This window comes from Phyllopteryx taeniolatus, chromosome 3 (assembly GCF_024500385.1).
Source record: "Phyllopteryx taeniolatus isolate TA_2022b chromosome 3, UOR_Ptae_1.2, whole genome shotgun sequence".
Classification (NCBI taxonomy): domain Eukaryota; kingdom Metazoa; phylum Chordata; class Actinopteri; order Syngnathiformes; family Syngnathidae; genus Phyllopteryx; species Phyllopteryx taeniolatus.
The window spans coordinates 9,170,028-9,195,924 of NC_084504.1; the positions used below are offsets into that span (position 1 = coordinate 9,170,028).

General features: G+C 40.7%; 1 protein-coding gene and 1 long non-coding RNA gene across 5 annotated transcripts in view; one reads left to right on the plus strand and one right to left on the minus strand.

Moving 5' to 3' along the window:
• Window positions 1-25,897, plus strand: part of fras1 (Fraser extracellular matrix complex subunit 1) — a 242,070-nt gene that overhangs the window by 77,113 nt on the left and 139,060 nt on the right. For all 4 annotated transcript variants that reach the window (XM_061766875.1, XM_061766873.1, XM_061766872.1 and 1 more), the window contains 4 exons: window positions 7,257-7,346; window positions 10,999-11,146; window positions 17,502-17,645; window positions 22,710-22,859. In XM_061766875.1, the coding sequence (XP_061622859.1) occupies window positions 7,257-7,346; window positions 10,999-11,146; window positions 17,502-17,645; window positions 22,710-22,859 (532 nt within the window). The remainder of the gene's footprint in view (window positions 1-7,256; window positions 7,347-10,998; window positions 11,147-17,501; window positions 17,646-22,709; window positions 22,860-25,897) is intronic.
• On the minus strand, window positions 1,289-11,105 carry LOC133474824 (uncharacterized). The gene is made up of 4 exons (XR_009787633.1): window positions 10,854-11,105; window positions 8,864-8,982; window positions 7,275-7,339; window positions 1,289-1,870 (listed from the first exon to the last, which is right to left on the minus strand). It is a non-coding gene; the product is annotated as an uncharacterized LOC133474824 (long non-coding RNA).

Consider the following 25,897-nt stretch of genomic DNA (forward strand, 5'->3'; position numbering starts at 1 on the left):
GTTAGATTGTTTGTTTGTCAGGTTTTTGGATGGTTTGTTGAATGGTTGGTTAATAGTTATTAAATTCTCAGTTGGTTGGTTGGATGCTTGGCTGGTTGGCCTCGACAAAGCCTGGACTCTGGTGCCTGTCCTCTTGAGAGAGGTTGGAGTGTATTACAGTCTGTAGTTGACCCCGGCTGGGTAGTTGGTTGGTCGGTCAGTCAATTTTGATGGTTAGTCAAATAGTTGGTTGTATGTTTGTTTAGATAGGTAGTTGATGGTTAGAAAATTGGTCACTTAGTTAACTTAGTCAATTTGTTTTTTGGAGAGGTGTTTAGGTGGTGAGTTGGTCGGTTGGTCACATAATTGGATGATCGGCTATTTGGACGGTTAGCTTAGGCGCTTGGTTGAATAATTGGAAGTTAACTTGGCGGTTTGGTTGGTTAGTTAGTTATTTCATTGGTTGCTGGTTGGTTACGTCGTTAGTTTTAGTCAGTATGTTTATTGTTTGATGGTAAATTGAATTGTTGGTTACTTAGTAGGTTAGTCAGTGGGTCTATGAAAATTAGATGGTTGGTTAGTACGTCAGATAGTTAGTTGGGTGGATACTGTAGTTCTTTGGGTGGTTAGTTCATCGGCCGGTTGGTTGGTTGGATGCTTGGTTGATTGTGTAGTTGTTTAGTCAGTTAGTTGAATGGAGGGTTGTTGGAATGTCAGTTTGTTGGATGCTTGGTTGGTTGGTTGTTAGATTAAATGGTTGGTTGGCCAGTTTGTTGGGTGATGATTGGTTCCTTGGTTAGTCAGTTAGTTAGTCTTGTGGATGGTTGGTTGGTTGAATGGTTGGTTATTATTTGATTAACAACAAACGACTCTGTGATTCCATGTTAAATGTCCCATATTTTGGCTATTTACACCTCCATGAATTGACTCGAACATGGACTTAATTGTCAACTTCATTTAAAAAATAAAAAAATAAAAATAAAAAAACATTAGTTTTGTCATACTCTTGTCCAGAAAAGACCCCTTTGACAGCTACTTCTGTTTGACCAGTTTTGTGTCCGCTTTGTCCAGATTTGGCTAAGACCTCTCATTTTCTTCTGATTAGTTGCCTCCGTGTAGAAGACACAACCCTCACCACTTGTGAGAGCACACGTGTTTGTTATGTTGACAGCGCTGGCTCAGGGAGTGGAGAGGTAGGCGGAGATCTTCGCTAGTGATGTAGATATTCTTGAGAAATTCAAACAACCTGATTTGTGGCCTCGCTGCAGAAAAACAATCGTGGACGATTTTTATCCATGTTTCACATGTTTACTGAGGCATCATAGAGACAATATACCATTCCAAAAAAAGAAAAAGTAGGGTAATATATGGGAACTCTAATGATTGTTAAGCCTTGGCGGATGTTTCTGCATATTTGCTATACAGTACATGATAAATATGGCCTTAACTTAATAAAGTAAACTTCCATTAGTGTAGGTCACATGGTGTCAAATGAATGTTAATTGTATTTCAAACGTGTGTACAGTGAGATTAAATATGTTGAATAGTTGTTGGACTTGCAGAGAGATATAATGTGCACCTTTATGCACGTCTCCAAAAATATTACATGGAGGTCAGAAAGTCCCTCCTGCTTTTAAAGCGCTTTTCTCATTACATTACACCAAATCACAAGTACATCCAGCATTTATGCTGCATCAAAGTGCACCACCTTCGACTGTACCCACAACTTGCACAACTGAGAACTCCTCACAAAAATCAAGGACCTTGTCAAGGAAGTTTTGAATTCAGTTTACTAAATGAAATACATTTCTTTACGTCCTCAGAGAGAGAACAAACTTTCCAATTCTTTTCAATACCTTTATAGGGATCTCGTTTGATGTGCATCCCGCGTCTGAAACACACAAAAAAAAGCAGGGACACATAAAGTAAGATCAATCTGCATCTGAGGACGCAATGCTATAGATTAGTATTCCGGCATGGTGGTGGAAATACTACAGCCCCATACAACACTCATATCTAATGTTTCATCCATCCATCCATCCATCCATCCATTTTCTGAGCCGCTTCTCCTCACTAGGGTCGCGGGCGTGCTGGAGCCTATCCCAGCTATCATCGAGCAGGAGGCGGGGTACACCCTGAACTGGTTGCCAGCCAATCGCAGGGCACATGTTTTTGGGATGTGGGAGGAAACCGGAGTGCCCAGAGAAAACCCACGCAGGCACGGGGAGAACATGCAAACTCCACACAGGCGGGACTGGGGATTGAACCCCGCTCCTCAGAACTGTGAGGCTGACGCTCTAACCAGTCGCCCACCGTGCCGCCCTAATGTTTCATTGTTGTAGATATGTAACGATTTGCTTTTCTCAGTGCTTTGTCTTTTGTCTTCGTTTCTCTCCCCTTTAGAAACTTTGTTCTGTTCGACTGATCTACTGATTCTCAATGAACATCAATTATAATACTAAGAAACCACAGTGGCAGCTTAAAAACTCCACTGTGACACAGTAAAACTGTTCCGGCATAAAAGGGATACAGATCCTCCATTCTGCTTGACCTAACAGCCGAACAGGACAAAAAAACAACAGAAAAAGTAATTTAATTTGATATGACTGTTGAAAGTCAGGTCGGAATCTATCAAGCAAGGGCATGATTGGGAGGAACGTTAACCCCCGATCAGAACCTGAGCGGTGTTCTGTTGTTGGACTTTGCTGCTTGTCATGAATTGTCCATAATAAACACCATGTTCAGACATGTGTCTCCACTTGCACTTTGAACCAGGACACCCTAGGCCGCAGTTCAACGATTGACTTTGTGGTCGTGTCATCAAACATGTGGCCGCATGTCTTGACATTCCGGTGAAGAGAGGGGCGAGCTGTCAACCAATCACCACCTGGTGGTCTGTTGGCTCCGATGATGGGGGAAGATGCCGGTCTGAACTGGCAGAATAAAATATACTATGAGGGTCTGCTGGTAACATCAAGCAGAGTTCCCTGTCAGAAGGAGTTTCAAGTCCCACCTCCTCCAAAATCTCGCCCACATCCCGGGGAAAGAGGAGGACATTGAATCCGAGTGGGCCATGTTCTGCGCCTCCATTGTTGAGGCAACTGACCGGAGCTGTGGCCGCAACCGGTAAAAGAGTTTGGTGCGCATTGCCGTCAATAACTTGTTTCCAGTGAGGGTTGGACTCCATCAAGGCTGCCCTTTGTCACCAATTCTGTTCAGAACCTTTATGGACCGAATTTCTAGGTGCAGCTGAGGCAGGTTTGGTGACTTCACTCGTACATCTCTGCAGATAATGTGGTTCTGTTGGCTTTATCAAGCTACAATCTTCAACTCTCACGGGGTGGTTCGCAGCCGAGTATGAATCGGTTGGTATGAGATTCAGCACCTTCAAATCTTAGACAATGCTCCTCAGTCAGAAAAGGATGGAGTCAAGGAAGAGAACCTGCCCCAAGTGGAAGAGTTCAATTATCTTAGGGTCTTGTTCACAAGTGAAGGGAGAATGTAGCACGAGATTGACAAGTGGATCAGTGCAGCGTCCGCAGTGAAGCAAACTGTGTATCTGTCATGGTGAAGAAGGAGCTGAGCCGAAAGGCGATATTTTCTATTCTCTTTATTTACTGGTAAATCTACGTGCCTACCCTCACCAATGGTAACGAGCTGTGGGTTGTGACCGTCAGAACAAAATCAAGGATACAAGCAGACAAAATGAGTTTCCTCCACAGGGTGTCCTGGCTGTCACTTAGGGTGAGAAGCTTGGTCATTCGGGAGACGCTCAGAGTTGCTGCTCCACATCGAGAGGAGCCAGATGAGGTGGCTCAGGCATCTGGTTAGGATTCCCCTAGACACCTTTCTCCTGAGGTGTTCTAGGCATATCCCACTGGGAGTAGGGCCTGGGGATTACCCAGGACACACTGGAGAGACTATGTCTCCTGGCTGGCCTGCGAACGCCTCAGGATTCGGAAGGGTTGGACGAAGTGGCTGGGGAGAAGGAAGTCTGGGCTTCCCTGCTCAAACTGCTGCCCCCACGACCCGACACCAGATAAGCGGAAGACAATGGATGGATGGAGGCCAGTCATCTATTTAGCCCAGAAGTTTCACACTTTACAAATAGTTAAAAACAAGAACTCAGTCGTATATGAGCTTTGGTTGGAAGCCGCCATATTTACAAGTGCGTAAAAAGGTCTGTCACGTTAATTACTATATCAACCGACAGAATTGGACAGTTGTGTCATTAGCCGCTAGTGGGCTCACGGTCGAGGCGGGACTTCCGGCAAAATATTTCAGCCTCTGCAAGTACTTCCGGGGCCAACGGTCCCCATGGCGTCAGGGTTAGATTTTTGTAAACACTATCTGCCAGTCAATGCAACGACATGCTCCCGAAGTAAAATAAAACAAAAAAAGCACTACTGCCAATCCTTGATGTGTGGCATTCCGGCAATTGTCCAGAACCATCTGTTGACTGTCTGGCACATTCTGGTAACTGTGCAGCACATTTTGGTAGTGTAGTACGTTCTGTTAACTGTGTTGCAATTTCTGGTGACTGTCTTTGCAGATTCTGGTGACTGTCTTAACATATTCTGGTAACTGTCTTATCATGCTTTCATTAACTCTTCGACATATGCATCTAATAACAATAATAATAATAATAATAATGATGATGATGATAATTTCCTTTGTTTAACCAGGTAAGGCCATTGAGAACAGTTTCTCATGTACATTGCCGACCTGGAAGCAATTTAGGGTTCAGTGTCTTGCCCAAGGACACTTTGACAGCGAGTAGTCGGAGCTGCCCTTTTCGCAGTGGACGACTCATGCCAGTCTAAGTTGATCATGGTTGGTTAGGTACTTAGATGGTCGGTTGGCTCATTGTTTAGTTTACTAATTTTTCATGCACATGTACATCGCATATAATGTTGAATAATGTGTCATATTTTCGTAATTTTCAATGTCAAAAATGTTTCACACATGATATCTATTGGTCTATGACCTTAGTCTTAGCCCTGGTATGTGACCAGCGTTACACAGTAGCTGCAGTGGGAAGAAAGACCGGGAATCATTTGCACTTAAACACTTGGCCGCTTCCACTTCGGCTAATTAACTCGGCCAAAGTGACACAAATGGAAAGACTAGAGACTGGATTAAACGCGCGTGTGTGTGTGCGCACGAGCGTGAGCATGCAGCACGGGAGGAAATCAGCCACACTTTCATTCAAAAAGCTCATTAGGTGGCACAAAATCATTTTATGCAGAAGTGCGCTGTGCTTTTACTGTTCGTTTTTGTGTCTTTTTATCGGCCGAATCACCAACAGTTGCAAAAGAAGATGACGTTTAGCGTCATTAAAGCGGCCTAGCAAGCAAAGTAAACAAGTGCGTTAAGACAATTTAGGGAAGGTGTTAATTATAGCTGCCATAAGCAAAAAAAGTTTGAAGTCAAAGCTTCTGATATTTTTGTACGTCTAGAAAGGTACATTTTACCTTTGCTCTGCCCACAGTGAAATTTCCCAAATACAAACTGACTTTTTGGAAATTGTATTGGCTTCACGAAACTCTGATTTTAAGCGTTTGGCATGACATTAAAATTATAAAAACGTCTTATTTTTATGACATCACTGTCTGGTGATCTCCTTAAATGAGACAGTTTGTACTATACATTTTTTCCATTGTTTGATATTCTCATAGCTAATAAAGCAGGGGCATCACTAGGTCTTATAGATGGGGAAATGCGCAGGATATGAGTGAATGTAGCACGCAAGCACAAACTTCACAAACAGCTAAATATATGACTGAGAAATTGTTTTTCAATGGATTTTTAAAAAAAATACTGTGTAAAGGTTTTAGGCCACCATTTAATCCATCAATGCATCCATTCTCTGTACTCCTTATCCTCCTGACTGTTCGTGATTGTGCTGGAGTCTATCCAAGCTGATTTTGGGCGAGAGGTACACCCTGAACTGGTCGTCAGCTAATTGTAGGGCACATGTAGACAAACAACCATTCACACTCACATTTACACTTATTCACAATATAGGTGGAATGTTTGTGGAATGTGGAAGGAAACCAATGTATACCTGGCGAAAGCCCACACAGGCCTGAGTAGAACATGCAAACTCCACACAGGGAGGCCAGAGCGCGGATTTAAACCCAAGACCTCTGAACTGTGAGGAGGATGTGACAACCAGTCGTCCACCGTTACATTTGTAGTACCAGTCAGTGTCACATCTGACAAGTAATGAAATTATGAAAGGTGCTCCCCTAAAATAGGGTTAGCGACGGGACTGTAAAAAAAGTAAAGTAAGTCGTAAGTTAAAAACCTGACTTTTTGGAAAGGACGATAGCTTAGCTTAATGAAATTCAGACTTTTGGCATTTGCGTGTATATGTTAAAATTAAGTTGACATGACTGCTTTTTATGAGATCAGAGGGGGTCACCTTATTTCCTTAAGTGTGACAGTTTCAGGCATTTGGCTCATATCCACGTGTAATTTGGATATAAGGATATTTATTAAATATTTTTATCCCTTTGTGCACACTTAAACTGAAATTTCGGAAAACAGACGTTTTATAATGGTGATAGCTTTACAAAACCCATCCATCCACCCATCCATCCATTCATTTTCCTCCGCTTATCCGAGGTCGGGTCGCGGGGGCAGCAGCCTCAGCAGGGAAGCCCAGACTTCCCTCTCCCCAGCCACTTCATCCAGCTCTTCCGGAGGGATCCCGAGGCGTTCCCAGGCCAGCCGAGAGACATAGTCTCTCCAGCGTGTCCTGGGTCGTCCCTGGGGTCTCTTTAAAAAACCCGTTTTTTGAAATTAAAATTGCAATACACCTTCTTTGACAGCAGTCGCTCACTTTATTTCCTGACAAATTTGGATTCTTTTGTTGCTTAATATTCACGTGTAATTTGTAAATAAGTCGTAAGTCATTTTTTGTTTTTTTAGAATAGGTGATGATTTTATAAAATACAATTTTTGCACTTTCTGACGTTAAGATTAAGATTCCCCCCCCCCCCCCCCCCCCCCCCCCACTTGTCTCCTTTTGATTATCCATCCATCCATTTTCTGTACTGCTTATCCCCAATACCCACGTACTCATGGACTTTAAAGTACCTAGTTTTGCTACCCAAAGAATTGTTCTCGTTAATTAATGTCATTAATCATGCTCTGGTAATTACAGCTGTGTAATCTCTATAACATGAAAGGTATGAAAGGTCAAGTTTATGAGTTCATTACTTGCTAATTTTCATACTTTTATGAACTTTTTCTTTTGTGTCTTTTTTCAGGGATCAGAGCTGGCTCACCTTTCAGGAATATGCTGTCCACGGTGTTCCTTTCAGAAAATGGCCTGTTTGCATGAAGGACAATCCTACAAGGTACAAGTACATATAGTGTACTGTATGAGTGATTTGTTCACAGACCAGTACAGAGTATAAAGTCTTTTTCTCACAACTGTCAAGCACATTCCTGTAACTATCTAGCATGTTTTGGTAACTGTCTTGCACCTTCCAGATTGCGGTAACTGTCTAGCAAATCCCAGAAACTGCCTAGCATTAACACTCTAGGTAGAACGTACCGGAAACTTTCTAACACATATCAGTGACTGTATAGCTCATTTTGGTAACTGTTTAGTACATTTCACTAACTTTCTAGCATATTCCAGTGACTGTGTAGCACATTCTGGTAACTGTTTACCACATTTCAGTAATTGTCCAGCATGTTTCCGTAACTTTCTAGCACGTTCCAGTAAACTGTTAAGCACATGCTGGAAACTGTCAAGCAATAACTGTACAGCACCTTGTGGTAACTTTATAGCACGTTCCAGTTACTCTGTAATATGTTTCGGTAACTCTTCAGCATGTTGCAATAACTTTATAGCACATTCCAGTTAACGATCTAGCACATTCCTGTAATTTTCTAGCACGTTCCAGTTAATGTCAAGCACGTGCTGTAAAATGTCCCACAGTAACTGTTCAGGGCCTTCTGGTAACAGTCCAGGACGTACCGGTAAGTGTCCATCATGCATTAGTAACTGTCTAGCACATTACGATAACTGTCTAGCGAGGTCTGGTAACTTTCTAGCACTGTCTTACAGAAAAGCGTTTCAGTGACTGACTAGCATGTTTTAGTAATTTTCTAGCATGTTTTGGTGACTGTCTAGCACACAGGTGTCAAACTCAAAGCCCGGTGGCCATATCCGGCCCGCCACATCATTTTATGTGGCCCACGAAAGCATATCATTTGTGTCAACATCCATGATTTTTGTTAAAATCTGTTCCAAAATTTCTTATCATCATGTGTAATGAATAATAACTTTGAGATATTGCAATCATTTTTTGTTACCAAATCCCTTTTCACAGTGACTTGAACAATAGTTGAACAAATGATTACCCTTGACTTCTGATTTTAAAACTAGCTACATTAATTTGTTGAATACAGTATATGAAATACTGTGATGGTTTCACAGTCATAATGGCCATCTGAGGGACACCGTACCAACAATGTGGCCCGCGACAAAAATTTGTTTGACACCCCTGGTCTAGCATGTTTCCGTAACTGTCTAGCCCATTTTGCTAACTGTTTAGCACGTTCCGGGAAGAGTCGAGTTCATTCTGCTAACCTTCTAGCACATTTGTTGTTTTGTTTATGTTTTTATCAAGAAAACACATGAAATGTTTACATTTTTAAACTTCATCTGCACAAAGGTTTACCTTATGGAATGAACTGTAAGGGCTCCATAAAGACTAAATAAGTATTTAAACTTCAGTTAGTCTTCTGTGGCATGACTTTGAGCCTTTTCTCTTCCAAAATCGAATAGATTATCATGTTCCTTATTACTGTAAGGTAAGATGTGCAAAAAGTCAGAATGCAAAGCTGTACATTTTCTCCAAACCTTTAGCTTAGCTCGTTCAACTTTGCAGAAAAGGTCAGCCAAGGCCCAAAGCGAAGGTAGCGGTTATCTTCTTTCCAGTGCCTTCTTTTTCCAGCATCACCCTCGAGGAATCCATCATGCTAGTATAAACAAATAATGTAGTTCGTCCTCTGGCTCACTTCAGTGCTCACACGTCCATCTGCAGCCCTCCCAAGACACTTTGGATTTGTTTGTTTTTTGTATTCGCCTCTGTGAGTTTTTTTTCCTCCGGTTTGTCAAGTGCCGGCATGTTTTTATTAGAACCTCCTAAAATTGGGGTAGTCTGTCCTCGGGAGACCTCTCCTTACGGAGGCTTCAAATGCACAGTGTTTCTAAACCAATGAAAACTATGTTTGTTAGTTAGTTAGTTAGCCATGGATTAATTTAGGATGTTCCAATAACTGTAACACTTCGATTTAGCACATTCGGTCTAGCATGTTTGGTAACTGTCTAGCACATCCATGTAATGGTGTAGCACTTTCCAGCATGGTGTAGCACTTTCTGTCTAGCATGTTCCGGTAACTGTTTAGCATGCTCTGACTGACTGGCAAGTTCCTTTAACTGTCATGCGAGTTCCATTGGTTGTGGTCACTTGTACCTTCCTCCAACTGTCTAGCACATTCTGGGAACTGTTTAGCGCACTCCTTTAACTATCTCACATATGAGATCACTGTCTATCATTTTCCGCTATCTATCACTTCCCAGATACCGTCTTATCACATTCCAGTAACTGTCTAGCAGAGGTGGGAAGTCACATATGTGCAAGTCACAAGCAGGTCTCAAGTCAGAACCTTCAAGTCTTAAGCAAGTCCCACAGTGGTAAAAAAAAAATCAAGCAAGTCAAGTTGAGTCACCACTAAATTTCAAGCAAGTCAAGTCATTACTTGGTTTAAGCAAGTTGCAACTCAAGTCAACATCTTGCTCCAGTCGCAACATACTGTTTATTGTAGTGGTAATAAAAAAAAAATTCACAATTTGTTTTCCCCATAAATCATAACACTAAAAAAAGTATTCACACCCTATAAAAGTTACATGAACAACAACTGAGATTATGATTGATTTAATTTATTGCACAGAATTGTTTTAAAGTTGTATTTCAAACTTAATTTAACTGAACTTTATTTCTGAACAAACTATGCTGTGTACTTTGTGATGACAGCCTTGTAACTCCTACGGATATTAAGAGAACACAGTTAAGCAAAAGCCAAGAAGAGAACACAATTAAGCAAAAGCCAAGACTGTTTTCTGTTGGTCAAATATAATTAGATGTGTACCTAATGGGCTAATGGAGAATGAAAGCGATTCAGAATGACAAAAATGTTGCCATCCTTCAAAAAAAAAGTAATGTGAACAAAGTCTGCATTCCTCCTCTGTCCTCTACTTTAATTACATCACTCAGTCGGGTTTGTTAATTTATTTAGAAGCACTGACTCCGGACAATGAACAATTGTCATTATATTAAGTGTTGTTTCATATGCTGTGGTCTCAATTTTAAAAACATAGTAGACACAATAGATCACATTTTAATGGTGACACTTCAATAAAAACGTTCAGTAGTTTGAAAATTAGATTCACACGTAGCTACTCACAATTTGTACTTTACTTACTAATTGTGGAACGCAACGAAGCTGTGTTCGTTTTCGATTCGATTTTTTCATTTTTTTTATTTTAAATCTGCACAACGCTAGCAACGCCACTCCACTTCTTCTGCTTTCTGCGGTTGGTATTATATTTTAGGGGCTACTTTCTGCTCTAGAGTGCATGAGAAAGAGAGAGAGAAAAAAAAAGAGTTTTTCATGCCTATGAACTGAAACGAAAGGTTTGGTCAATTAGAATAAACCGTCCCACCCCAGTTACGTTACTTGCCTGTACTAAAACGTTCACAATCACAGAATTTTTATCTTTAATTGTCCCAAACCAATCTATGAAACTTAATGTTTGACCAGCTAGCTAAACTGTTAAATTAGCTTACCTGTCTTTGTGAGTTTTGTAGTGACGGATGAAGTTCGTCGTTGTTGTGTCTTTAATGCGCGAGTTGCAAGCTACGCAGGTGGCCATCCTCTTTTTCCAGACTATTTTTTATATATAAACATTTCATCTACCCGTCATCCCCTCAGGACTTGGCTCGCTGGACCAATGACAACTGCCGCGAGTGCGAGTGCCACGATTCGCGCGTGACTTGCTACCTGCCGTCCTGCCCAGCATGCCCGCCGGGCACCTTGGTCGTCGCCCATGAGGGACAGTGCTGCCCTCAGTGTCATCAAGGTGAATTGCATGTATGTGTGTCCGTGTGCGTGCGTGTGTGTGAGTGAGTGTATGCGCGCGCGCATGTGTCTCAAAGGATTGTCTGTCAAGTTGACTTTGGCAGCTAAAGGTCTCTCGTCTCCTCTCCGCAAACGTTTTGTTATGCAAATCAGGAGCCTTGATGAATAACGATGAGGCTTTAAAGGAGGTTGGAGCTGTTATAGATAGTTGTGCCAAATGAAAATCCAGAGGAACTTTCCAGCAGACGTCCTGGGATTAGGTCGACTTTACATATTTGCTGTTTGCGCAGTAAATGTGCTGATTTCCTGCATCGACAACAAGGCCCGAGCAAGTCATTTGAAGGCAACGGTGTAGGTTTAGGAGGCATTCACGCACAGTACAAATAATCATTGAAAGGGTTTTTGAGTTGTGGAAAATAAAAATGTGGCCTCATTTTTTGTTTACCTGACTCTTGTTGCTCAAGTTCCTTGAGAAAAAAACAAACCTTTCTTTCCTCACCGGAGGAAAATGATGCAAGTGTAAAATAACACAGAAAAAATGAATTATTTCTGTTTATTTCATTCCAATGTTAGTTGTTTTTGTCAATCGAGCGCTTTCCTGCAACTACCTAGATTTTACCAGTAACAGTCTAGAAAGTTATGGTAACTATCACATTTTGGTAACTGTCTAATACTGTATGTTCTGGTAACTGTCTAGCACGTTCCAGTAACCGTCTAGCATATTCTCGTAATTGTCTAGCACATTTTGGTAACTATCTAGTATGTTTCAGTAACCGTTAAAAATCTTCCAATTACTATCTAGCACAGTCTAGTCACTATTTAGCACACAACTGTCTAGCATGGTCTCGTAACTGTCGAGCACATTTTGGTAACCGACAAGTGTGTTCCGTGACCGGTTAAACATCTTCCAGTCACTGTCTAGCGCGGTCTGCTTATTTAGCACGCAACTATCTAGCACATTCTGGGAACTATCCAGCACAATTTGGTAAACGTCTTATATGTTACTGTAACTGTAAAGCACATTTCAGTTAAGTATCTAGCACATTCTGGTGACTGTCTCGCACATTTTGGTAACTTTCTAGTGTGTTTCGGTAACTGTCAGACATCTTCCAGTTGCTATCTAGCCCAGTCTGGTAACTGTCTGGACTCTACCCCGTTCTGTTAACTGCATAGTACATTCTGGTAACTGTCTAGTAAGCTCCTGTAACTGTCTACCACACTGGTAACTGTCTAGAACTTTCTGGTAACTGACTAACACAATACAGCCACTGTCTAGCACGATCTTGTAACTGTTTAATACCCAGTAATGGTCTAGTATGTTCCTGTAATAATAATAATAATAATGCCCTGCGATTGGCTGGCGATCAGTCCAGGGTGTATTCCGCCTCTCGCCTAAAGATAGCTGGAATAGACTCCAGCACGCCTGCGACCCTAGTGAGGATAAGCGGAACGAAAAATGTTAGTATGGATAATAATAATAATAATGCATACAACATATGGCGCTTTTCATGACACTCAAAGACACTTGAAAGTTGCACACATTATTCATTAACTCCATAGTCACACCCTAGTGGTAAGCTACTTGTGGCTACAGCTGCTCTGGGGCAGTCTGACAGAAGCATAGCTGCCATTCTGTGCCTACGTCCCCTCCGACCATTACCAAATTTCCAACCGTATTCTTTCATATGTGGGTTAAGTGTCTTGCCCAGGGACACAACCACGACAGGCGCTTGGGCGGGGATACGAACCGGCGAACCCTTACGCTCGCCAACACGCTCCCCACATATTTTTAACTTGTTAATGATGTTCCTGTAGCATCCAGTGACTGTATAATACATTCCTGGAACTTTCTATCATTTTCCTCGTAACTGTAATTATCTAACACGTTCTGGGAACTATACTGTAGCAGGTATATCAATAGTAAACAACAAAATTGTTAAATACCATCAAAAGTAAGCATTATTGTATTTAATGTGTGTATGTGTTAGTCAGTCTCCATCAAAAGAGGAAAAACAAACTTTTCAATTCACATCTCAACCTTGCATCTTATCAGACACTACACTGGAATGCGTTGCATATTAGGAGTGTGTCTGTATGTGTATGGATGTGTGTGTGCGTCCACGGGCACCTGCTTCTGCTTTGAGAGCCATTCAAAAAAGTGTAAATAACCTTTAGTGAGAGAAGGGTATGTGTGCGAGAGAGAGGTGCTGGCGGAATAAATAAAAGGACGACGTCAGGTAGAGTAGATGCTGTAGATAAAACACACACACAAAAAGACAATTGTCCTTGAGGAGGAAGAGGTGGGGGCCAACTGGGCCAGCCTGTTCAGGTTAGTTCAGGTTACCGTCTTGGACTTGCCGATAACTGTCTGGATACATTCTGGTAACTGTCTAGTCAAGACTCTAAAGTCTTTCAATCACCATCTGGCAAATTCCGGCAACTGTCTATTACATGCCAGTAACTGTCTCGCATGTTCCTGTAACTGTCTGGACACGTTCCTGTGACTTCTAGCAAAATTCCGGTAAATGTTTAGAGCGTTCTGGTAACAGTCAAGACCTGTTACATTAACTGTCTAGCATGTTACATTAACTGTCTAGCATGATACGGTAACTGCCTTGGATTATGCGGTAACTTTCTTGTACGGACATCTTCGAATGGCGGACTGTGGTCTGCGTCCGGACCGAGTCAAGGTCTTATACAGACCCAGGGTCAATTGAATTCCCGTTAAATAAAGAATGTGCGGCGTCACGCTGCAGTTTTTTTTTTCTCCCACAGCTGCCGCTGTCACAGACTGCGTACGAACTACACGCGGCATCGGTAGAGCCTCTGTTGTGATCACGTGACCATCATGAGCCAATAAATTTTTTTTCTTTACCGGTGAGAATTGTGGAAGCGATTTGTCACAGAAGATGCGAGCGGCATGGCAGGTATATAGTTTGTAAAGTTGACTGAGAAAAGAGTTTTTAAGAATGAATGGACAGACCAATACTTTTCTATTCTTTCGGAAGCCGGCCCAAAAGTATTGTCTCATACAGTATGTTGCGAGACTGTGGCTTCAGTAGAAAGGAGGTCAATGTTAAGCAGCGTTTCTGAATGAAACACGAATCCTTCAACCATCTACTGAATCCAGTGGACCACAAGATAACCAAAACTGAGAGCCCGGAACAGCAGGGCCTACCTGACTTACAACTCAATTAAGAGCAAATGAACGTTCCCTCTGGATAGCGTGGATTTTGGGGCAACATAAATGATCATGTTTCAGTCGAAGGTAAACAAAATCATTTTTGACTTTAAATCCGCATTTAACTGTTCAGATTGACTTGAATAGGCTTCATTTGCCTGTTCAATGTTACTTGAAATTCAAAAGCTGCGATGCCTGTGCTGCTTTCGGATTGTTTGCCAGTGGTTTTTTTTTTTTTTTTTTTTTTTAGTTGCATCAAAATATCATTTGTACTTGATGAAATGCAGACTTGACATGTTTGTGCCTGTTTACTAGATCTTTAAATTATTGGTATTTTTTGTTTTTAACCTCTCTACTGTATTTTGATAACTGTCTAGCACATTCCCACATTCTGACTGTATAGCATGTTACAGTAACGGCACATGCCAGTAACTGTCTAGCACATGTAGACTACACTGTACTGTTATTATTTTTTTTTAAATAGGAACAGATGATTTCTACTTTTATTTCTAACGGGAGGGAGGGGGCAATCCATCACGACCACACTAGAACGTCGGCATAATTATCCTGGTTTATTTGGTTTTATGAGCTATTAGTGCCTTTGAAACGTAGCTCTTCAACAGTTAAACGCAGCCTCATTACGGCAAATAAACAATGAGGCTAAATCTTTCCAATGTTGCATCTTATTGTTGTTGGAGCAAAAACCTCGGTGGAACCGCTGACGTGCTGATTTATTTGGCAGATTAGGAGCAATCCTCATTGGTCATTAATGGACTCTCCTATTATGTGTACAGTTTGCTTGTTATTCACTTGCACCAGGAAATTCTAAAAAGCAGATAAATGCTGCATTATGTGCTTCTAAATACTCTTCATTTAAGCGTTTATCTCAAATGTGAATCATAACACGGTATGTAAGTAATGTTTTCCAAAGGTTGCATATGGACCATAATGTGGCCAAATGAGTCACATGTGTTTGGTCATGCGTGGATTGCGAGCATATGTCATCATTTGCATGCATGCTTCACTGAAATGTTCATGCTTTGGTGCAAATGAACATTAACACAGAGAGTTAGGGTTTCAAACAAGAGGTAAAGGTTTGAAGCTAAAAGTAGGGTTTGAAATTAGGGATTAAAGCAAAGGTTAGGATTTCGAATTAGGGTTTCTAGCCTGTTTTAAGGTTTCAAGCAAGGGTTAGGGTTTCAAGCCTGGGTTGGGGTTTCAAGTCTGGGTTATGGTTTCAAATTAGGGTTTGAATCCTCAGTTAGGGTTTCAATTAGGCCTCAAAGTCAAGGTTATGGTTTTAAATTAGGGTTTAAAACAAGTTTCAGGGTTTTCAATAAGGGATAAAAGCCATGATGTGTGTTTCAAGCCTTGCTGCTGGTTTCAAATATGGATTAGGGTTTCAAGTTGTGGTTTAGTGCCAAGTTTAGGGTTTAACATTAGGGTTTCAAGCCTGGTATAAGGCTTCAAACATGGGTTATGGTTTGAAAACAAAGTTAGGGTTTCAAATTTGAGTTTTGAGCCATAGTTAGGGATTCGGATTAGGGTGTAAAGCCAAAGTTTTGGTTTTAAATTACAGTTTAAAGCCAAGGTTAGGATTTCAAATTAGTCAAACTGTCTAGCCTAGCATATTCTGGTCACTACACAGTACATTCTGGTAACGCTCTACTGTATTTTGATAACTAACTATAACAATATTTTTGTAACTATCTAGCACATTTCCATATTCTGGTAAATGTCAAAATCATGTTAGAGTAACTTCACATTCTGGTAACTGTCTCGAACGTGCCAGTAACAATCTAGCACATGGAGTCTGTGATTTACACTATTCTGGGTTTGCCCACGATATAGTGTGGCGAACACAACACTTTGCAGTGCATTCATCTTGTAATTCAATCATTTAGTTGCTATAGTCTCACACTAATGGACTATTGCATACAACACTGAATATTTAGCATTTCTCCTGCCCTGACTAATCAGGAAACTTTAGCTAGGCAGGCTTAAGGTTTCATTAAAAATTTTGAAGCTACTTTGCTGTCTGCCTGCCTGCCAGTGATCATTTTTAGCTGTGTGTGTGTGTGTGTGTGTGTGTGTGTGTGTGTTCGTGCATATTAGTTTAGGTGCATAATTTATCCTCTGTTTGCGTAAGGGCTACTGAAAAGTGAACATTTACATTCATTCATCTTCCGTTACGCTTATCCTCACAAGGGTCGCGGACATGCTGGAGCCTATCCCAGCTATCTTCCAGCGAGAGGGGGGTACACCCTTGGTTGGTTGGTTGGTTGGTTGAGTGATTGATTAAGCAGTTGAGTTTATGTTGGATGAATTTTTGTTTGATTGGTCAGTGGTTGACCAGTGGTTGTTGAGTGATGGGATAGTTAGTTGGTTGCTTAATTGAATGGTTGATTAGTTGGTTATTTGATCAGTTGTTTAAGTTGTTGGTTGCTTAGTAGGTTAGTTGAGTGGTTGATTGGTTAGTTGCCTGCTTAACTTGCTTGACTGGGTGGTTGGTTGGTTGGTTGGTTGGTTGATTCTCTGGTCGCTTGGTTAAGTGGGATGCAGGAAGGTAGATTGGTGGATTTCTTGGTTGATTGGTTCAAGGATTCACACGATATGGCATGACATTCGATACCCGAGGTCCCGGAAAGGCCCAGTAAGTCCCAAGACTTGTGAAATAAAAATCGAATAAGACACAAGATTTAAAAAAATAAAATAAATAAATAAATAAAAATAAAAAATTTAATATGATAACAAGGTTGCAATGCTTTTCCCCAGTTATGAATATGTACAAAGATGCAAGTGCAACAAGGATGTGGACACAGCAGAAATACAAATGCAAAGGTGTGAATTGCACATATTTACATGGTCATTTGTACTTGAAAGCGACTAAAGTGTACGTCGTATTGGTTGGTTGTTTGCTTAGTTGGTTGTTTGATTGGTTTGATTGATTGGTTGAGTCATTGGGTAGTTGTGTAGTTTGTTGGTTCATTGAGTGGGTTATTTAATTGGTTAATTGATTGTCTGCTTGCTTGGTGAGTTGTCTGGTCATTCAGTTTCTTCAGTGGTTGGTGGCTTGATTGATTGTTTGGTTGGTTTCTCCAGGGGGTGGTGTTTTGATTGGTTGGTTGGGCAATTGACTTGATTGATTGATTAATTGATTGATTTTCTTTTCAAGTTCCGTGTGATTCAGACTGTCAGTCATGTTCCGGGACTCCTGATCACTGTGACAGCTGCAAGGACCCGAAGGCCGTCCTCCATCTTGGCCGCTGTTTGTCCATCTGTCCTGACAGATTCTTTCCTGATGGACAAGAATGTGCAGGTATTTTTTATTTTTTTTAATTTACTGCCTTTTTTCAAATTCAGTTAATATAATTTGTATAAAAATAAAAATAAAATAAACATCCTGAAGATTGCACATAAATAAAACCATCACGACAAAGTCATAATATGTTTTATAAAATTTTTGCGGTTTTACTGAAAATTAAAATGCTTGTGAATTTCTATGCACGTGATATTTGAGTGTTTTATTCATTCATTCCTTTTCCGTACCACTTATCCTCACTAGCGTCGTGGGCGTGCTGGAGCCTATCCCAGCTATCTTCGGGCAAGAGGCAGGGTACACCGTGAACTGGTCGCCAGCCAATCGCAGGGCACATAGAAACAAACAACCATTTGCACTCATATTCACACCTATGGCCAATTTAGACTCTTAAATTAACCTACCATGCATGTTTTTGGGAAGTGGGAGGAAACCGGAGTACCCAGAGAAAACCTACGCTGGCACAGGAAGAACATGAAAACCCCACACATTTTATTTTCACTAAATTTGCAAAAAAAAAAGATGCACCCCACATATTTCATTTTTAAACATTCTTAATTATTCCACAGGTATAAAAGTAAATTATTAGCTATTTGTATTAAAATGTAAAAGCAATCCAACAATACGTTTTAACTCAGATGCATTTTAGATTTTCTCTGATTTTTTCAAACATTCGCAATTCTCATTCAAGTCCTCCAAATTGTCTAAAATTAATTGTTTTCATTGAAACTCCTCAGAAAATACACCATCGTGAAAAGTTACGCATGTTACCCAAATTGGATCAAAAATATCTTAAAAATGCCAATTAAAATTCCACACTGACAATTTGAAAAAACATTTGAATTTGTGTGTGTTAAAAATGCCTGTTAATTTCTATGCACATATCTATATTTGAGCCATTTAATGTCAGTACATTTGCAATAAATAAAAAAAGTCCAAGTACTGTACATACATTATGAATATGCTTGGCATCCATCATGCTTGGCTGATTAATTATTAATTATTCATTGACCATCACATAGGGCTGAATTGCAGTTAACCTGTGGCACGGTGGCCGACTGGTTAGAGCGTCAGCCTTACAGTTCTGAGGACCCGGGTTCAATCCCCATCCCTGCCTGTGTGGAGTTTGCATGTTCTCCCCGTGCCTGCGTGGGTTTTCTCCGGGCACTCCGGTTTCCTCCCACATCCCAAAAACATGCGTTAATTGACGACTCTAAATTGCCCGTAGGTGTGACTGTGAGTGCGAATGGTTGTTTCTTTGTATGTGCCCTGCAATTGGCTGGCAACCAGTTCAGGGTGTACCCCGCCTCCTGCCCGATGACAGCTGGGATAGGCTCCAGCACGCCCGCGACCCTAGTGAGGAGAAGCGGCTCAGAAAATGGATGGATGGATGGATGCAGTTAACCTTCAACCAGCAACATATATACACACACACACCATCACCATGGCATTGTTTTCATACATATTCTTTTTATTACCCACCTTGACCGACGGTGTCTTTTTTGGTCTTTCCTTTTTTGCACCTCATTGACCAGCACTCTTGACTTTTATGACTCTTGACATAAATAGCAGCGTCGTAAAAGCTATCAGATGGGAAACACCGTAGCAAATGAGAGTACAAGCCGCTAATGTTAGCAATAATAACATGATTTAAACGCAAACACTTGACACGTACTTAACTTTAACGGCGACATTTTGCTTCTCGTTTCTGGGAACTGATTTTGCCAGCCGCGTCATCACGACATGGTCATACACATGTAAAAACAAGTTAAACACTGTTCATAGTAAAACATTGTTACCATTAAAATAGAATAGACGATGGTTTAGTGCGGGGCTGAATCTCAGTTTTTATTTTACGTTCTTGATGTGTGGCGTTTTTTTTGTTCGTTTGTTTGTTTGTTTGTTTGTTTTTTCCCATTTTGGTAGCAGCTGTGTCAGTGGCTACAGTGAGTACAGAGATATTGCTGTGCTTTTAAAAACAATGGAAAAAGAGCAATAAAGGTACAACTTCAATTCTTATTATAACCCTAACGCAACCCAAACGCTTTTTGGAAGGCTTTCATGTACTTAAAAACATAAACAATTTTGCCACCATGTATAGCCTGGCAAAATGCACAAATTTAAGGTGTCCAGAACCCCCTGGCCCCCACCCCAATCCCACTCAGTAGCTGAGTGTTAGAAAATATTAGCATTTTGAGCTCAGTTCGTAAGGTTCCCCCCCCCCCCCTTTTTCCAAGGGGCCATATCTAGACAGGATTCCCATAAAACATTGACAGAAGGGGGGAAAGAAAAAATGGTAGTGACTGAAAACTTGGCGAGAGGAGAACAGCAGACTGGAAAAGAAAGTCGATAAAAACTACTTGTTTCATCTAAAAGTTTTAAAACATCTGTCATAAAGGTAATGACCCTTTGTATAATTAAAACGCAATTTAACTGCGGGCAACGTTAGCATAGCAACGTGTGCAGAATTAATAGTCAAGTGTAAATCACTGTCAATGCATATATTAGCTAGTGAAAGTGGTTGACGTCTTTTTACACTTGTTTGACAGTTTTAACGTTTAAAAAATGGAATGTGTGACTCACCTGTGAGGTACATCTGACTGAGCGAAGTCTTTTATTGACAATTTATTTATTCTTAATAAATCCACAAGTGTTTTATGTGGAATTTTAAGTGAGAAAAATAATTTCATCCAATTTGGATGATATTAATGACAACTAAGAAATCAGAATGTGAGATGCATTTGACTGAGTGAAGACAGTTCACGTTCTACTTTTTTAAAAATCTGCAAAAAATTTAGAAAATGTTTGGTTTTTTTCCACTTTGTTGTGATGGTCTGTTTTATGTGGCATTTTAAGGGGGGAAGAACAATTAATCCTGTTGGGATGACATGAATGACAGCTAAAAATGTTCCAAAAATTAGAATGTGAGGCCCATGTGAGTGAAGATCGAATGGAGTGTTTTATTGAGATTATTTTTTTATTTGTAATAAAACTGAAAACAATGTACATGTATAAGATTTTTTTCCACTTTGTTGTGAGGGTTTCTATCCATCCATTTTCTGTACCGCTTATCCTCACGAGGTTTGCGGGCGTGCTGGAGTTTATCCCAGCTATCTTCGGGCGAGAGGCGGGGCACACCCTGAACTGGTCGCCAGCCAATCACAGGGCACATAGAAACAAACAACCATTCCCACTCACAGTCACACCTACGGACAATTTAGAGTCTTCAGTCAACCTACCATGCATGTTTCTGAGATGTGGAAGGAAACCGGAGTGCCCGGAGAAAGCCCACGCAAGCACGTGGAGAACATGCAAACTCCACACAGGCGGGGCCGGGATTTGAACACCGGTCCTCAGAACTGTGGGGCAGATGTGTTAACCTGTGTCCACCGTGCCGCTCTTGTAAGGGTTTACTTTATGTTACATTTTAAAGAAAAAAATAATTTTAAAAACTTTTTTATTAATAATAAATCCCCCCATAAATTGAGAAAATGTTTTTTCACATTGTCGTAATGAATGGTCTGTTTTCTGTGGAATTTAAAGGTGAAAAAAATAATTTAATCCAGTTTGAATGACAGCTAAGATTGTTCCAAAAATGAGAACGTGTGGACCATCTGACTGAGTGAAGACAGTGTTTTATTGACAGTCTTTTTAATAAAGCCGCAAACATTTCCAGGAATGTTTTTTCACTTTGTCGAGACGGTGTATTTTTTTGTGGGCATCGAAATTCCATTCGATGTTGGCGCAAGCTTGTTATTCACATATTCTACAGCAGTAGTTCATCTCAGGGCATCTCATTGCTTTCTTTGAGCTTTTCTGATGTAAGGAGAATCTCTCGTTTTTCTCACTAAAGTTGTTGGAGAGTAAATGTCAGCTTTGAAATATTGTAACTGCACCTCGGGTGGCATTAGGTAGTGGAGGGAAAAAAAAGTTTGGATCAATAAAAAGGTGAACTTTGTTGACTCCTAAATTTCAAATACGGCTGTGGGCTCTTCTTGCCGGCGCAGACAAATCCGATAAAAAAGACAATTTAAATACGTCATAAAAGTCAGAAGTTTGAAGTCGAAATGCACAAGTTTACATCATCGCCTGGTATACTTCCAAATAAAATAAAATAAAAGTCTTCCTATAGGAAATCATGGAAGTAAAAATAACCTGAAAATTGTTGCCCTCAGAATTTATTTTTATTTTTTATCAGGGTTAGGTCACATTTTAACAAGGCTGACAGTTATGCCAGTGTAAAAAGAAGTTAAACACCATTATGCGTAAATTAAACAATTTCTTAAAAAAATGTCATCTATCCAGCCATCCATTTTCCGTACCGCTTATCCTCACTAGGGTCGCGGGTGTGCTGGAGCCAATCCCAGTTATCTTCGGGCGAGAGGCAGGTTACACTCTGAATTGGTCCCCAGCCAATCGCAGGGCACATAGAAACAAACAAGCATTCGCACTCACATTCACACCTACGGGCAATTTAGAGTCTTCAATTAACCTATTTAACCTTTATCCAGTTAAGGCAATTTAGAAAAGATTCTCATTTGCAGTGCCAACCTGGCAAAATACCAATTAAACACTTGACGAAAATTAAAGTCATAAAGCGGAACATCTTCACATCATCATCATCATTAGCATTATTAGTAGTATTTTTCCCAAACAAATTGATGAATTTTACAATTAAAAAAAAACATTTTTTTATTACTTGTATTTATTTTTATTTCATTTATTAATTGTAATTATTATTTTAGAAAAAATTTAATAAAATTATAAAAAGATACAGTAATAATAATAATAATAATAATATAGCATGATCATTACCATAATAATAATAATGTTTTTTTTAAAATTTAATTTAAACATTTTGTTATTATTATTAGGCCAAAAAAAAGGCCAAGAAAAATAATAAAAAAATGTATTCTATGAAGCTGAGGTCATCCATCCTTGCATCATGCACGTGTGACATTTTTGCTAAATCCAGCTGCTACAAATAGTCCTTCCAGCATCATGACATGCTTTTATGTGGACTCTTCATTTCAGTGAGCTCTTTTCCCATTTTTGAATCCCCAGCATGCCCGTCATCTTGCGCTATCTGCAGCAACAGGTGGTCCTGCCAGTCGTGCGTCCCCCAGCGGCCCCTGCTGAGTCCCGAGGGCGACCAGTGCCTGGCGACCTGTCCCGCCGGCACTTACCAGGACAACCGCCGAAGACACTGCAGACGTGAGTCCCATTTTTAAAATTTCCCCTGGGTCAGCACTCGTCTAGTATTTGTCCCCGTTTTCCTCACTTTCCTTTGATTGTTTAATTATGATGATTTATTTTCTTCAGTCACGATTCCACTTCCTTTCCACGAAAAGTGAGGCAGTGCTCGGTTAGATGAATCACGTAAACTTGCTGCGACTTGTTTATTTTCCATTGATTGCTTATTGATTCGTCCATCTGGTTTCCCGGCGTCATTTATTTATCTTCACGTTTATTTATTTGGGAAATATGACGTGACGTACGTATGCACACAGCTTAACAACAACAATCATAAGAAAAAAGACAATTTTTGCTCTTTCCATTGGAGTGAGCTTTAATGCAGACTCTTTAAATTTTGGTGAACTTTAATGTGGACTCTTTAATGCGGACTCTTTCCATTTCAGTGAGCTTTAATGTGAACTTTTTCTATTCTGGTGAACTTTAATGTAGACACTTTGAATTTCGATGAGCTTTAATGCAGACTATTTAAATTTCAATGAGCTTTAATGCTAACGCTCTTAATTTTGGTGAGTTTTAATGTAGACTTTCATGCGGACCCATTTCAGAGAGCTTTAATGTAGACTCTTTCAATTCCAGTGAGCTTTAATGTTGACACTTGGCATTTCAGTGTGCTTTAATGCAGACTCTTTCAATTTCAGCGAGCTTTAATGCTCACTCTTGATGTTGGTGAACTTTAATTTGGACTCTTTGATGTAGACTTTATTTCATTGAGCTTTAATGAGGAGCCTTCAGTTTCAACAAGATTTAATGCAGACTGCTCATTTCGGTGAGCTTTAATATAGACTCTTTAAGGTGGACTGCAGTGGACCCCCTCTATTCGCGGGAGATAGGGCATATAATTGACACCTATTAGAAGTGCATTGAAAGGAGAAAAAAAAAGGTCTTCCCCCCCAAATTCTTGTATAAGCAGTATAAACCACCAGCAAGTGTTTTGGGCATTGATTAACTCCCCCAAAAAGAAAAAACTAAAAGAAAAACAGTAATATATATATATATATATAGAGAGAGAGAGAGAGAGAGAGAGAGAGAGAGAGAGAGAGAAAATGTTGAGGGGCGGCACGGTTTCTCGGGGTACTCCCTAAATCATGCATGGTGGGTTGATTGAAAACTCTAAATTGCCCTAGTGAGGATAAGCGGTATGGGAAATTAATGATTGAATGAAAACATTTTGAAAAAAATGTATATACAGTATTTTATTATTTTTAAATTCACCTATTCGCGGATGTGGGTGAGCTTCTATATTCCCATTTCAGTGAGCTTTAATGTGGATTCTTCACAATTTTAGTGAGCTTCAAACCCAGACACTTTCAATTTTAGTGCTCGTTAATTGTAACAGTTTTGATTTCGATGAGCTTTAATGCACAGTTCAGATTTCAATCAGCTTTAATGTGGACTCTTTACAGTTTCAGTGATCTTTAATTCTGAATTATTTCCAATTCTATGCGGTTCATTGCAGACGGGTTCGGCAACTTTAATGTGGACTCTTTCCATTTCAGTGAGCTGTCGTGATTAAGCTGTCAAATAACGGCTTTGATATGGTAATGATTTTTTTCCCCAATGATTTACGTGTAATCACCTACTGTAACACATGATGCCTTGCGACTGTGTGAAATCGCACGCGGTGGGGGCAATTATCCACTTGGCCAGGTTCTGTGTGAAAGGCACAGACCGAGAAATGAGCGTGTTTAATAATGCAGTCCAATCTAACGTTGGATGACTTGGCGGCATTAGATATTATTGCTTGATTTCCCGCACTAAACCTCGGGGAACGCAAAGGTAAAATTGCAACCCCACATGATGGATCTGCTTTATAACCTTGGCAGAAGGAGGCGGCAAGAGAGGCGGAGACTCGTTTGTTCTCGTGCCCTCCACACGGCCATTAATCAGGCAATCTGCCTTGGAGGTCCACTCGTACCCTCAAGCCAGGACCGATAAGTAAAAGCCAGCCGAGGAGGAGGAGGATGAGCCCCTGTGGGCGTACTAATATGTTAACACACTCTGAATGGCTTTGGCTGCTGTGACTGTGGAAGTAGAAACCAGAGGCTGTTCTATTTCACACCTTAATGAGTATTGTAGAGAGGACCTCCTGGCAGTGACGAGAAGAGACAGCCGCCACGTTTTCCTGTCCAGCTTGATGTACAGAAGCCTCGTGCTGCCGTCGTCTTGCATCGTGCATTTGTGATGCCGATGCTGCGGCGCAATTCCGCGCTCATGCATTAATACTGGCTTCATCGAGTCGCCTTTGATACGGCTCATATTGTACTAAGAGCAAATGAACGTGCTAGCAAGCGCTCCCACACCAGCCGTGCATCCGTCTACTACCCAACATTGGATTTGGTGTCTTTCAAGGACTGTGTGTGTGTGTTTCAATTTCAGTGAGTTTTATTTCAATCTCAATGAGCTGCAGTGCAGACTGTTTCCATGTCTGTGATCTTGGATGCAGACTCTTTCCAATTTCAGTGAGTTTTAATGCAGACTCTCTCCATTTTAGTCAGCTTTAATGCAAATTCGTTCCATTTAAGTGAGCTTTAATGTGAGCTCTCTTGATTTCAGAGAACTTTAATTAATGTTTGCAGATGACATTGTGATCTGCAGTGAAAGCAGGGAGCAGGTGGAGCAACAGTTAGAAAGATGGAGGCATGCACTGGAAAGCAGAGGAATGAAGATTAGCCTAAATAAAACAGAATATATGTGCATGAATAAGAGGGGTGGTGGGGAATGCAGCCCTATGGGGGGCACAAGTCAGTGCAAACTGTAGGCCGGTCCCAAGCCCGGATAAATGCAGAGGGTTGCGTCAGGAAGGGCATCCGGCTTAAAACCTTGCCAAACAAATATGAGCGTTCATCCAAAGAATTCCATACCGGATCGGTCGTGGCCCGGGTTAACAACGTCCGCCACCGGCGCCGTCAACCTGCAGGGCGCTGTTGGAAATTCAGCTACTGTGGGTCGAAGTCGAAGTCAAAGAAGAAGAAGAAGAAGAAGAAGAGGTGGAAAGC